Source organism: Telmatherina bonti (assembly GCF_933228915.1).
Source record: "Telmatherina bonti genome assembly, chromosome: 12".
Classification (NCBI taxonomy): Eukaryota; Metazoa; Chordata; class Actinopteri; order Atheriniformes; family Telmatherinidae; genus Telmatherina; species Telmatherina bonti.
Genome location: NC_136610.1, coordinates 25,280,548 through 25,296,214, shown reverse-complemented (window position 1 = coordinate 25,296,214; position 15,667 = coordinate 25,280,548). Strand labels below are relative to the sequence as shown.

General features: G+C 38.8%; 1 protein-coding gene across 1 annotated transcript; it reads right to left on the bottom strand.

Moving 5' to 3' along the window:
* Nucleotides 1-8,750: 8,750 nt before the first annotated feature.
* LOC306763330 (uncharacterized protein) lies at nucleotides 8,751-11,459 on the bottom strand (the record flags this gene model as incomplete). The annotated part of the gene is made up of 4 exons (XM_079250116.1): nucleotides 10,667-11,459; nucleotides 10,130-10,212; nucleotides 9,885-10,002; nucleotides 8,751-9,742 (listed from the first exon to the last, which is right to left on the bottom strand). The coding sequence occupies exons 1-4, from the start codon at nucleotides 11,043-11,045 to the stop codon at nucleotides 8,751-8,753; spliced, it is 1,572 nt and encodes a 523-aa protein (XP_079106242.1). The 5' UTR covers nucleotides 11,046-11,459.
* Nucleotides 11,460-15,667: the final 4,208 nt, after the last annotated feature.

Below are 15,667 nucleotides of genomic sequence, written 5' to 3'. Positions count from 1 at the left end.
TCAGAAAGAAGAGGAGATAAGAAAAACGAGAATGGGGGGATGGGAGGGAGGGATGAGCAGAGCTTGTGGATGGAGTATCTGCAGTGCTGCTCCTTCCGCAGTAAACTCACACACATGGACACACATAGAGTGGGATGAACACACACTCACCAACGCACTCAGCAGCCTGCAGGTCAGGTACTCCTCAGAGCGTCCTCCATAAAATAAATGTCTCTCCTCTGCAGCAGGTGAAGTATCTCTGATTGCTTGGCTGATCCAAAATGAAGAGAAAATTCCTTCTGGCCTCACACTCTGCTGCAGTCTGTGCTTTGGCGTATGTATAGAGGCAATAGTGAGAGGTAGGGAGAGGGGGAGGGAGCGTCAGAGAGGATCTATCCTGCTGCGCTGGTACGTTTGGGTGATGCATCAGTGGAGGCTCCGCCCTCTGTCTGGTACAGCCAATCATCACACACTTGAAAGATGCCTGACCACTGGCTGCAGGTGATTAACTGTTATGAAGAAGATGAGGGGATGGAAGAGTAGATGGCACAGCGTAAGTAACTGTCGTTTAAGGTTGTGAATAATGAGAGAGAAGCAGAAAGACCAGGAGAGGGAATCAAACCGTTTCACTTGACTTGGTGCTGAATATGACCCACACTACAGTGAGTGCCAGATTAGTCTGGGATGTGATCAAATTAGCACAGAAATGGAAAACAAAACAACCTGATTTTGTCCACTAAAGCAAATTGTAAAAAGATATGTATTTTAATCTCAAGTTATCATTACAATATGTTTTTTATTCAACAAATTCACCTCCATGCAAAGGGTTAAAAGTAATCACAACTGGAGCAGTGTCATGTTGCTATCCAAGCTCTGGCCAAAATCAATAATTGCTAATTATGTATGACAGGGTGTCATCTCAGAGAGGACACTCAATGCTCCAGAAAGGTCTTTTGTAATAGATAAACTCTTATTAACTCCAAAAAAACTCAATGTTTGTTTTCTTGTACAGATTATAAAAGTAAGATACAAGTGTGATACAAGTTGTATTCTGACTTCGGTTTCATAACCAAGCATTATAAATTTAATTTATTTGAATCGTTTTTTTCTGAAACACTAAGTAAAACTAAAAACTAAAATAAAGGAAAAAATATTGATGCCATCAGTCTTGGCTTGGTCAAATGTGGTGTAAATTTAGCTTTTGATGTATTACCAAGAAAACCAAAGCCTAACAAATGGATTATCAGGATATTACCAAACAATTTGGAGTCCATCATTGTATAGCCACAAACATCAAAGACAGATGTGAATGTTCCCAGACCAAGATTGGACACACCAGCAGGTTTGCTCCAAGGTCACGCCACACAGTGCAAAAACAATTGCTGAATATCCAAGAGTTGCACTTCAGACTGAGAAGGCTTCTGTTGGCATGCTAAATTTGAAAGTCCATGGTGAAACAATTAGAGAAAGGAAAAAGTATAGCTCGTTTATAACAAGGAAAGTTTTTTTTTTAAAGAACAAAAAACAGGTCTGTGGCAGCATGGCTTACGTTTGTACAGTTACATCTGAATAAAGCATCTTTAACAATGCCATTTGGCCCGAAGAGACCAAAGTGGACACGTCTGGTCATATTGCCCAGCACCGCTTTTGATAAAAAAAATAAAAAAAAGATGCAGAACCAGCAGTTCATAGCAACTGAAAAGGTCATTATTTTGGTTTGGTTTGCAGATACAGAATCTAGACCTAGACACCTCAGTGACCATGCAGTCACTGAGGTGTTATAAAGTCAAATAAGCAGATATCTGATTAACAGCTAAAGATTTGTTGAAACTATGACATGCAACAAAACAACGATCCAAGCACAACAGCAAATCTATAACAATAAAACAAAATAAAATTGGTACTGCAATTATCCAAAGTGCAGACTTCAATCTGACTGATATTCTGTTGTGGGACATTACGAAGATCTGAAGCCCAATCATAATATATAAATTCCTCAACCCTGTCAGAGATGAGGTCATTGTTATTAATGTGGTGCATATTCAAGAAAAACTATCAATCAATACAGAGACAAAAAAAATTTCAACCAAACCCCATCCCTTCTTTAAGTGTCTTCAAACCAGCACACACACTCAGTCTTCAGTTTGTGTGGCAGCAGGAGTGTAAGAGCTGCCAGTGACAGTTGGTGCCATCACTGATGCTGGCTGTCTGCCACCAGGCTTTAACCCTCCTTCCCGGGGAACGAGAATTGCTGTTTATCAGACTTGCTCCAAGTCTGCCAGCACTGCCATCCCCCCACCTCCTACTTACCGATGATAGCAATACTCCACACATCACTGCCCTGTCTGCCCTTTTAACCGCCCCCTCCTCAGGGCTCACATTCACCCCAAAGCTTTTCTGCTTTCCATTTCACACACAGATACTGTTACCAGTACGTTTCATGCTGACAAAACTCCACTCTGGTTCAATCTATTGATCCTTAAGAGTAGATGTTTCCATCTGCATGACCTGTCCATTTTCCTGAAATCAAAGTGAGATAGCTGAGCAACATTGAAAATGTATTTGATGATTTCAGTTTTCTTTTATATGAATAAAGGTACTGAACCAACTCTTTACACTGGCCGAAGAAACACAGGTTTGATTACCGTATATATTTGCAAAGTGTCAGTTACACATACAGTGAACAAAGTTCATGCAAAAAAGATGTCTGTGTGACATTGATGAGTAAAACGTCACAAGGTTGGTCTTTAAAACTATTTCTCACATAGAACATTCCCTAAAAGGTTTCTCAAATGTCTAAAGCTGTTTTCATTTAGGGGAATACCTTCCTCAGTATTTCCAAGACTTTTCCCATGATTACAGGGTGAATAACCTTTTAAACCAGGGATCACCAGCTCCAGTCCTGAGGGCCATGCTCCTGCAGGTATTGGATGTGTCCCTGCAGTCACACACAGATTAAACTGAATGGACCTTTAACAGACTTGTGCAGAACTTAAGGACCTAATGAGAGTCCATTTAATTTGAGGCAGGCATTGCAGTGCAGAAATATTCAATAGCTGCAGGATGCTGGCCCTCAAGGACTGGAGTTGGGGAGCCCTGTTTTAAACCTTAAAGCTGGGGTAGGTAATCTTGCACAGAGACATTTTTACTTTACTCTGGGTGAAGCGGTTCCTCGTCCTGATAGTAGTCTATACATTTTGTAATCATGAACAATAAGAAATATATTTAGACCCCTCAGTTTAGCTCCCCTCTTCCCCCTCCTGCAGGGCATACCTGATAGCCACATCCTGCATTGAATAGGATGTTAGGATGAAAATACAAAGTAGTGAAGAAAAACTCGGAAGGCAAACATGGCTGAGAAAATGCAGGAAGGATTTCCCCAACTTGGCTCGGTTTATTTGCCTCCTAAACAGCCAAGAAAGCAAAAATTGTTGGTGGAAAAAGCTGCGAATAAAAAAGCTTTGGATCACACAAGGAGTAAAACCAAATTATTAAACTAGCCAAGACAAGGTGCCATTTTCAATTCTTGCTAGTTCCCCAACATTACCTACCGCAGCTTTAAATCAGTGGTGTCCGAAGTCACCACTGATTACTTTTGAGTCAGGTGTGTTGGAGCAGGGATACATCAAAACTTGCAAGGCGGTGGCCCTTAGGATTGGAGCTGGACATCCCTCCCTCAAATGGCATTCCTTTGGATTTATCTGAAGGGTGTTTGTTATATTTTTGCCTCTAGCCGTTAATGGAAAACACCTGTCGCTACTCAACCTGTATGAGCTCCTTATGCTAACATGTTAGCAAACAGTTGCCTGTGCGGTACTACATAAAACTTTATCCAAATTCTGAGTTATTTTTAACTGTTTTAATTCATTTGTTATATGTTTACTAACCTTTGAGTTTGTCTTGCAGCAGATAATGAGAACAAATGGAACTTCCATAGAGAGGCCGAAAAAACTATCAATTATCAATTAACTCAAAAACAAGACGCACTGACAAAGAAAAACAGGGATAGGTTTCTTAATATGCTTTCTTTAATCAAAGAGAGGAAAAAACTAATAGAGCACGTTGTCCTTCGGGGGAAACCAACAGACACGAAGACACTGCGAACAGCAGAGAGTTACATTTTAAAATGACTTAAAATGCCCCAAAAAATACAGGCATGCTCATTTTAACCAGTCACAGAAACATGGGTCAAACTCCATAATCGGCCTCACACGCTGTACAATCATCATCGTATGCCATTTAGGGGTATAATCACTGTCATCAGCCCTGCGTGTAGCGGGTTTGCCCAAGAACATTAAATCCATTTCAGCATGTCCCTGTTAACCTGCAGTGACCCTGACATGGCAGCAGTCTGTCTCCTGTGCAACTCAGGCATGAAGGCTTGGCCTCGCTCGGACCTTCCCGTTACCTTGGCGACAATGAGCGTGACCACCCACCAACCTCTTTCTAACTCGGACCCATTGCCCCTCAGCTCCTCTGAGCTGTATCCTCATTTTATCTTCTTTAGTACAGATGGTAGGGAATCTGGCGCATAATCTCCATATTACATTTATCAAGACTATTTAACATTTAAACAGAACATCCAAGTCAACATCCAGAGGACTATAATTTTGTCAAGCAGCATTTAGAAATTGAGAAGAAATTTTAACACCAAACTGGCCTGATTGCAGTTTTAACAAAATAAAAAAAAAGTCTCAAAATGAAATGTCACCTTTGCAGTCATATTGTCCTTTCCAGTTGTACTAAACATATCCAGGTCATCTCAGCTGACATCTGGATTCAGATGTCAACTTGCATTATTAGCTCTAAACATCAGAGATAACATGCAGCGGGTATCATGTAGAGTGGTTTGTTGGGGTTTTTATAAATGTCTGGTACCAAATCAGTTCTTGTAACCACTGAAAGTAACATGAAAATATACTTCTTTTTTGCCTTTCAGTCTTGTTTACAACTTCGGAATATAAGAAAAGGATAAAATATAACATTTTGTGTTTAAGTCTTTGAAACAAACATGAAAATGGGTCACAAGCACAAAGTGGTCAGAAACCTGCTGATAGTATGAAGAATTAATTCATTCTAACAATGAATTAATTTAATTATTAACAATTACAACACACAGCATTCTGAAGATAGCCTTTGTATAAGTTGAGAAAGTTTGATTGCTTGTTAAAAACAGCCTTTTTTTTCTTTCATTTTAGACCTAAACCCTTTCAGAAAGTCAGAACAGAACAAGTTTAATACTGAGCTGCAACTCCTCTCTTATTAAGAACATGAAGCTCATTTTAAACTGGGAAATACAAAATGAAAAAAGGAATTTATGCATTGAGGCAAACATTATTTTCTGATCTTGCACACTTACTATGTGAAAGACAATTAGGATCTTAAGTGTTTCCTGACTGAGACTAATGGACTTTGTCTTCTGTAGAGGGCAAGGTAGCAGACTTGAAGACCCCGACATGATTCAGGCTTACAACCAGTCAACATGATAATGATCATCATCATTTATCACAGGCATTAGATGTGTCCAATAAGCTGCAGCAACACTTATGTCTGCCTCTGTTGACCTGGTGCTTCTCTCCTGTCCCACCCCCTCTTCACTGTGCAGACACAGCGTTGCTTAGCAACCAAAGAGCAGCCTATGGAGATCACACGCTCTTACATGCAGTTTCTTTCACACACACACACACTTGCAAAATCTAGAAAATATGAGGGAGGAGGATGAGGTACTTTCACTCCACCTCTCCATCGCAACCTGTGACCTCAAAAAAATATGGAGCAATAATTGACCCCCCCCCCCCCCCCCCCAGCCTGAAGGAAACCCAAGCAATTGGAGCCCAGTTTCTGCTCTCCACTACAGTCCCACACAAATAAAAAACATGTCATCATCAAGCTAGGGATCTGAGAATAGAGTGGTTCCTACACTTGACTGTACATCTTTTGAAGATATCAGCACCTTTCACAGTGATTCTTTATACACATATCCACACACCCAGCACATCCCTATAAATATTTTGCAGTTTTTGACTGATAGCCAATGAATTAAAGTCCAGAGGCCATGGAATTGGCATTTCTATCAAGCAAAGAGCTTTAGGAGATAAAAGTTAAAAGCTCTGCAGCCTCTGCACAGTCTAACACTGTTAGCACATTAAGTAAGGGCTTAAATACAGTCAGCAGATGATGGATCAACCAGTGCCCTGAGCAGGCAACAGCAGTGTAATTCCCTGAAGGAGGGTCTGTACAGTAATGGCAACCTGCATGAAGCACAACCCCTGGGGAGCAGCAGGACTGGGAAGATTATGAACAACCTTTGGGCAATACCAAACCCCTTACAACCCAATACACACAGCCCCAAAACAGATGCGTAAATCACACACATGCATGTCAGAGAATGCAGATTTTTTTTTTTTTTTTTTAAATCCTCCTATTTTTCAAATATACATGACGTGTTTGGGGAGGGGGAACTCACTGCATTTAAGGGAATCATTTGACTGCATGTGGCTTATGGGATGTGATGGCAGGCAGAAACAAACGTGGTAGGTTGGATGGACATTTTTGTTTTTGTTTTTTTTTTTCATGGGCGTTATAGTAAAACTGCAGTCTGGAACGGAAGACAAATTAACTCACACGAGGTGAGAAAATTTTATATTTTGGCACCATCCCTTCTGAAATATAAAATGGGAAAACTTCGACCTAATGATAGACAATAGCTGCCATAAGATGACCGAATTACTGGAATAATGGCCTGTGGAGCGATTAGATTTAGGTTTTAATCTGGTTTTACTAAATGCCAGAGAACAAAACATCAGTTAAAAACATTTCAGATTAGGTGCACTGATATAGTATCCACATATGCAAAGCTTTTTTATTTAAAGCATTCATACTGGAGTCTTTTTAGCCTGCTCATCTGTTTGTTGCCTTTCTCCCCTGAGACAAAGCTGCTTAGACCTGAAAGGAGATTACATGCAGCTAAATATACAAACAGAAAACTGCATGACCACTGCCTGAACACACACAGACACACACACACATATATATATTTACAGAGACCCAGATCTACACATGGATTTTTCATCTACAGATAGATGTTGCTGTCCCGACTGTCACAATATATAGATATATAAATTTGTTAAATGAGACATGTGGACATTGGTGTTTACCTCTTGTGTTAATCAGTTTCGAGTTGGAGCTTTGTTGTGCACTTTTAACCATGTTTGGTTTTTAAAAGTGAGCAGAAAACCCAGAAGAACAGAGATACTCAGGTGACCTTTAAGGGGGAGGGGAGGTCACATGATGCTATCTTTCTATGAGCAAACCATGGACTCAGCAGCCTGGGGAATACATGCAGAGGGCCTGGTCAGGCCTCACTCAGCAGTAGAGACTGTGTGAAAGACAGAGAGACAGGAACAAATATCTGATCAACCTCCACACAACCCACATGCTCAAGGCATTTATAGACTATTGTGTAAAAATAAATCCAGAGGTTCAGCTGAGGTAAATAAGAGGTTTTAACAGTCCAGCCAGAACTTGGTAAATTTAGTCTGCTGTTAAAGCAACAAAAAAAAAAAAAAAAAAAAAAAAAAAAAAAAGTGTTTACATACCAATGTACACAGCGGTGGTAACTAAGAAAGAGAGAGTAGAAGAAAATACCTTCAATAAATGGAACTCTAAATTCTGTCCTCCATTACTCTTAGTTGGATGGGTTATTTTTTAGAAATATGTCATGACCTTTACCAATGTTAAAGAAATTGATTTACATCAGGCTTGTAAAATGTTGACCTATCTCATGCAGGCATGTTTGAGATAAAAACAGCAGAGCATTTTTAAAATTAGTTATGATGATAAATTAAACTAATTTTTTCACTTACTCAAACCAAACAGCAAGAAAGGTTAGTTTGGGCAAACATGTCAAAACAAGGACTCACATTTTGATTTTGCCAGATAAGCACGTGTCCAGACAAATTCTTATGAGAAATGGTGTGATGACCAAAGTGCATGAGTCAGGGAAAAGGATTTCAAAACATTGTAACACAATGTAAAGCATGGTAAGAGAAAAACTTGCAATAAAAATCTAGATGTAAGCATATTAGCTATTTCTATCTTTTGTATTGTCACATCGCCCCCTGGTGGCTATAAATGGGCAGTACAACAATGTTCATGGGAATGTTTTCTGGGTTCACAATATTTTTTTATTTCACTTTGCAAAAACAGGATGCAAAACAAGCACAGTCTTGTTTAATGTATTGGCATGTAACAATACTGTCAAAATAAAGTTTTACTAAATAATAAAAACATTTGCACAACTTTCATGTAAGAGATGTTATATTCTACCCCTGCATACAATATCTAAATGGAAACCCAATGATATTCTACAGAAACAAGAACTTTGTCGCTCTCTTACAAATAAGTTTGATAACTTTTCACTCATAGGGAAGAACATTGCTGATAGTTAAAGTCATCAATTTTTTTTATGACAGCAGCCAATACTTATGTTGTAAATTTACAGATAATTACCATGACCATTTTACAGTACAATGGAGACATCTGCTTTAGAGATACCTAATTTTCTTACAATGACTCAAAAAAATTAGATAAAGTCAAGACAGTCAAATTTACTTTACTTTTACATTCACAGATTTAGATCACTGGATCAAATTTTAGAAGACAAGCAACTAAAATACTTCCAAATTGGTTAAAGTGCTCTGCAATAAATTATGTTTAAAAAAAAAAAAAAAAAAAAAAAAAAAAAACCTTTTTTTTTTTTTTTTTTTTTTTTAAATAGGACTTGGGCCAATGTCAGGCTCAGGCTGATCATCAATGTAGTCGGGATCTCCTTGATGAACTCTGTGATTGTGCACCCTCAGGTTCCCTCTGTGGGCAAATCTCTTACCACACTCTGTGCAAGCAAAGGGCCTCTTCCCCATGTGAACGTCTCTCTGGTGGGCTCTCAAATTGCCACTTCGGGCAAAACGTTTACCACACTGAGTGCAGCCAAAAGGCCGCTCCCCTGTATGTGTGCGGGTATGAACAGTAAGCTCAGACGGAGTGAGGAAACTCTTATCACAAAACTGACAAGGATGAAGTCTGACTCCTGTGTGACGTAAAAGGTGCCTACGCTGATGGGAGGGGTAGGTGAAACACTTGGTGCAGTATGGGCAGGTGTAAGGTCGTCCATTACCTCCAGTCAGAGCTGGAGGATTACCAGGAGCATTTGTGTGCCGCAGAGCAAGTGACTGTGAATTTGACTGTGGCTGCAGAGGGTCTCTGTTGCTAAAATTTGCCATGCGCCGAGTGTGACTGGTAGAGTCTCTTACACCTCCATCGTCCCTGTTTCGCCATGGCAAAACATCAGAATGGATTTGTGGATGATCCTGCTGGGTAGCCCTCATTGCCATATCCTGACCATGCACTGAGTTTTGACTAGAGTTCTGGTTTTCGGGCTCCTGGTCCAGGAAAGGGAATGAATTATCACCTTCGTTGCTTGTCTCATCTGATCCAAAGTCAGGTCGGAAACAGGGTGGATCTGTGTTGGTGTTCCTGTTAGCTGGAGCTGAGCAGCCGTCTCCATCTGCCTGAAGATTCTCAAGATCTGGCACACCATTTCGGGTGGTATTCAGTCCTGGTAACCACTCTCCTGGTTGAGGTAGGCTGGGATCAGGCCTAGGAGAGCAACGTCCACTCTGGGATATAGAGAGAAATGGGGTAGAGGTTGGAACCTGGATGGGTCTGTGGTCTGCACTGCAACCGTTCTGGTTCCAGTTGGACACTGTCAAGAAATTAAGAGAAAAAAAAACGAGAACTCATATGTTTTTGTCTGCTACATATAATCCAATTTAAAAAAGCAAAAATAAATTTGGAAAAGGCATTGAAAAGGCCTAACAATCAGTGCTGAGAGAACTAACTCCTACGTTTGGTTTTGGCCTGCGCAGCTGACAGGCCATTGACCTCCCTCTGGTCTCCAGCAGTAAGGTTTCCTTCTGGATCTTGGCCTGTGAAAGATTCCTGTGCAGATTTTGATCCTGTGTGCTGTAAAAACATGTCAAATTAAAAACAGCAAACAAAGCTCGCAGAAAGTGCAGATGTTTCACACTTTAATTACTTGAAATTATAAGACAAACTCTACCTGTAATAAAGAGAATGGATCAAATCTAACCTCATGTTTTATGGAAGATCCATCCTGGCATGTTGCCTCCTCTTTCAGCCTGCTGAGATTCAGGTGAAGTGTTTCTTCTGACTCTGAATGAGAGAAACATGTTTGTCAAATTCAGTCATTTGCAAAAACATTTCTGGTGCCAGTTTGGGAATGAATCTGCAAAACGCGGTTTTTCAAATGTTTGCTCTTTGTTTTTTTTAAAATAGAGATTTTATTTACAGCCTTAACAAATGTTTCTGACTCTAGTCTGCACAAATATATACTGAAATGGAAGTACCGAAATCTTACTTCCAACTAGCCTTAATCTTAAATCATTTCAGAGGAATCTGATCAGTAGGATACAACTGATACTTAACATTTTCCTCCAAAATGGCTCTTAGGAACTTTATTTATGAAGGATTTTTATTTCATGCAGACCTATAACTGGAAATGAAAACTTTTTATTGCTTTAGATCAAATTCATACGAGCTTAATACTAGTTCTGTCACTGGACCAATTCACAAAGCGTCTTTAAAAGAAAAATATTTACTGTAATACCTGATCCTGCCAGGGTCTGCTGCTTCGTGCTGCCCTCTCTGTCCCCAGATGACATTTCTCCTTCTTCACCTCCTCCACCCTTTGCTTTTTGCCTCCTCTCCACTTTCTCCAGCTTGCAGCGGAGGATGGAGATCTCCTGTGTTTTCTGCGCCAGCTCTGCCTGCTGTTCACACAGGCTGTTCTCAAAGATCTTGGCTATCTCGCACACAGCGGCTGCCAGCAGAGAGTCCATGACGGTGGCCAGCTGAGTATGGAAAACACTCCTCACAGACTCCATGTTTTGTTTTGATACAGTTTTAATCTCTGAGATTACTTGACGACTGTGTCTTTTTGATGGTTGGCCTCCAGAGGCAAACAAGGGACTCCTCTGCCTTGACATCTAAATACTACGAGGGGTTGCCATACTATATTTCTGACTTACGCCATAACCATATCAATCGTGGCTTTAGGTAAATTAGTCCAGACAATCGACTCGTGCTGTTACAGCTGACTTAAAGTTTCATTATAATATAAACTAGCTGAGGTTTCTGTTCCAAGCTACACTGACAGAAAAATGCTACGTAATTTCACTTTTACATAAAACAATAAGAATTTATAACTATTTCCGGGAAGAAAGGACGGCTAACAAACAAAGCACTAATTTGTTGTGTATGAATAGTCTCAGCGTTACCTCGCGTACGATGTGAACAGGGGTGCGTAGCCTCTACTAGCCTCTTTGCTAGCACCACCGCTGTCGATGCAAATGAAAGAGAAACTATGCAAATCACTAGTCGGCAGTCAATACCAGATAGCAGTCAGTGGCTACGTTTCTTCAAAAACTAAAATTAAACACATTGATAAGGTTGATCCTTATAGAAAAAGCTCATCATCGTTTAGCAAGCGGATTGGCACCTGTGTTGTGGTCGCGCGGACAAGTCTCGCGATAAAACAGATTGTAAGCATTACAATAAGATCTGAAAGGTGCAATGAAAAATACATTTATCATAGACTGTCTATGACATTCATGTATGCATTTAATACAATACAGTTTAACTTTTGTTTTAAAGGAAAGTTTTCTATTTACTGGAAGCTATAGCATTGTGATAAAATTAGCTGTGCAAATTATTGTCATATTGTGTTTCAGTATTGATCCCTTGGTTTGATATCTTTAATAAAAGTTACTTCATCTGTATGTTGGTATTTATTTGACTTGTCACGCAGTACTGTCTTTTTTTTATCAATAATATGCATTAGTGGCATATTGATTACAGCTAAATATATGTATGTTTTTCAGTCATCTGACCTTTACCCAAAATTGAAAAAAAGACAGAAAAAAAAAACTTTATCGGGGCTTTTGAAAAAAAAAATGGGGTGAAAAAGTAAGTGATGTTTTACTGCTGAACTAAACCTATGAAAGTGTTTGTTTTCTAGCTAAGCGGTGATATGGCGGTGTAATGGTAGTCATACCAATCAATAAATGTGACAAAATTTCCAAAAAATAAAAAAATAAAAAACTGTTTAATAACTACTAGGGATGAAATATTCCGAAATATACACACATACAGAGATACATACAAAGACACAAATCTAGATGGAAAATATGAATTTATTTTATGTTAATGTTTCAATGGAACAACACAAGCGCAATTTATCAAGAAATGAATTGAAAACTAAGAACATTCCAAAAACAAATATTCCTCACCTGTTAAAGTAAAACACAAACAAAAAAACTCAGGAATCAAGATCAAATTAAAAGAGAAAAAAAATTATAAAAAGTTAAGAATCATGTAATGTCATATAAGACTTTCTTCAAGAGACAATCTAGGTTAAAGAGCAAATAAACTCACATTTTTGCAATAAATAGCCAACAATATGAGCGAAGTACAACTCCACTGTGAAACCAGCCAAAATGGGATGACATAAAAGATTGAGTGATGTATCTGGGGCTCACAAAATCACAAGTCATTATTACATCAAACAATGAATATGTGAAACAACAGGACCTTTACTTCAAGAAATAAAAAAATCTTGGTACTTGGTGTCCTGTATATTACAAAACAGTAAATTGTCAAAGCTTTTCTTTCCCAACTAACCACTAGTGAGGTGGCTATGTTCAACCCAGCGCACTGCAATCAGTAACATGACAAAAGTATGTGTGCTGTAAGGCAGTACTGGATTTACATTACAATTGGATGAATGATCAAGGGTTACTTAGATTACCACTAAATCAAAAATAAATACTTACTTGGTATCAACTCTGGAAAAATGTAATCAAAATAAAAAATCTTGAGCTTCAATGATATTATATTTCAATGCCCACAAACATGGAGAGCCTACTTTGGGGAGAAAAAAAAAATTGTTTAGTCATAGTTCCAATCCATGTTTCCTGAAGTGTTCTCAAGTGTAGTGATTTACTTTACATTTAGTCTTTTTGGTTAATTGAACACAAGCTTTTTATGTTTTTCTTTTAACAAACTTCTCACACCGAGTTGGAGTCTTTAGAGAAATGGACTTTTTTCCTATGATTGTAAAGCGCTGTCTTATAACGAAAGGTTGCAGGACACATTTTACAGCTGAGTGGCTTCTCACCAGTGTGGATGCGGAAGTGTTCAACCAATATGTTTTTGCGTGTTAGGATCTTCTCACATGAATTGCATTTGAAACCTTCTGGGCACACAGTACCCATTTTGCGCCAATCAACTAAGTATGCTCTTCGAGATCTGACTTTATTGACGGCTTTCCTGGGGGAGATTGAATGGTTTTCATTATCGTTATCTTCCAAGGGTTTGGTCCACTCAAAGTCGCAGTTTATGTTAATGGAACTGGAATGGTTTTTGTGTTTTCTTGTCATATGAACTCTGAGTGACGGAAGGCTGATAAATTTCTTTGAACATATGCTGCAAGAATGCCACTGTTCATGAGAATGACTTCGCACATGTTCTTCGAGTTTGGCATGGAGATTAAACGTGCAGTTGCAGTATTGGCAGGACAACTCTTTGTTGGAGGTTTCTCTGACACTGCTGGAGGATTGCTCGCTAGCTGTCTTGATCAGCTGTCCCCCGAATGCGGAAGGTCCACTTTCTTCATCATTTGATAATTTTGGGGTGTTGGAGGCTTCTTTTACCAACAATTTCCTGAATTTTGAACAAACCTTTTTATGATTCTTCAAATAACTTGGAAAGCGGAGGACTTTTTGGCAGCCTCTGCACTGATTGTGAGAGAGGGCATGTGCTTTTTTATCATATTCTGTATCAAACACCTTGCTGCAAAACTTACAGGAGTATTTATTTTTGTTATTTTTCACTGTAGGTACTTTGTCACATTCTGGCTGTAATGCTGTACTCTGCTCTTCTTTGTGCTCGGCTGGATTTTCTTTCATTTGTTTACTTTTCTCTGTGGTAATACATGCACCCAAACCTGTTAGATCACCGTATGTCATATCTTGCAACATGTTATCTCTCATTGGTATACATTGATTTCCCAGACCAGAAGCAGCTGATTTTCTACCTCGAACCAGTTTGGCGTTGGCATTTAAAGCAGAAACTGTAAAAGAAAAATAAACCAAAAAAAACATCAAATAGGTGACAGGAATATAACAAACCAATTTAACTGATGAGAAGTACAGCTGGGTCACATTATTGCCAACTAAGATGTACTAAGCAGTTTACAACCTGAGGAGACAAGTGAGTGTTTGGAGCATAATATAATGTACAAAATATTTCAGAAGAACACTTACCCCTCTGGGGCCTCCGGCCACCACTTGTATACTTGAAGTTGATGTCAGACTGAAGCACACAAAAAAGGATGTAATGTTAAATCTAAAAAAAATTAACAAGAAAAATAATTCAATAGTTAATGCATAAAGGATATTCAAGACATTTTTCTGTTTCAAGTTTTAGTTCTTTGTGGAAGTGTTTCTTATTGGTTATAAAAAGGAAGGCAATGGGGAAAAGAGAAATGGTGTCTCTGGTTATAGTCCAATTGGAGGCAATGTTGACATGCTGGCTTCACTTGTTTTATTTTATTTATTTATTTTTGTAACTAACTAAATAACACATATTAAGATATGTTTATTTAATATGATTTCAAATATCTGCCATATCAGTGGATGGATTCAGCTGACAGGTTCAGCTGACGAGGTGCCGCAGTCCCAGTTATCTGTAACTGGTTCCGGTTCAGAAAGTCTGACACAGAGCAGAAATCTGTCATTTGCAAGGTTGGCAGACAAACAGTGCAAACAAAGGATAGTGACACCACCAATATAGTCCACCACCTCAAGCACAAACACAAACCGGTATTGTGCCATAAAGTTATTGTCGAGTTGGTCAGCGTCTCCAATCTGCTGCTGTTCCTCTCGCCATAAAACCGATGTAACAGGTGACATCATAGCCATTTTAACAGAAAGTATGTTTTTGCTGCACGTTAGTGCTTTAACTGCTGAACAACAAGTGCAAACGAAGAGATGTGCTGAGCAGAAACAATATTCACGCATGTTGCTGCTTCAATCTTCTGCGCTTGCCTTATGCTTGTTTGAGTTTAGAACATAAAGGCCAATTAACGGAATTTATTCATTCATTTATTTCAGAAAGACTTGTGAGGACAACGCTAAAGTATCATTTCCAATGATGTCCATGAATTATTATTACTTAAAGAATCAATGATGGTGTGTTTCTATCAATAAAATGTGGAATCTACATTTATTCTCAAATGGCCTGATTTGATTTGAGTCAACTGTTACTCACATCCACCCCCACACGCTTAAAGTGGAATCTGATCTCAGGAATAAATTTTTTGGTCGCCTTTCGTATTATTTTTTTTTAATAGATTTATTGTTTTAAAAAAAAATCTAAACCGGTGTTTATCGTCATTTTTGTCTTTACCGTGACAAACACCTGGAATTATCAGGATAATTTTTTTAGATCATGGCACCCACTCCTAAGGAGAAAATAAGAAAATTTATACAATGAAAGATGTTGATGTTGAGGAAGAGTAGAGTTCCTATTTGTTATAAATTCACGTCTG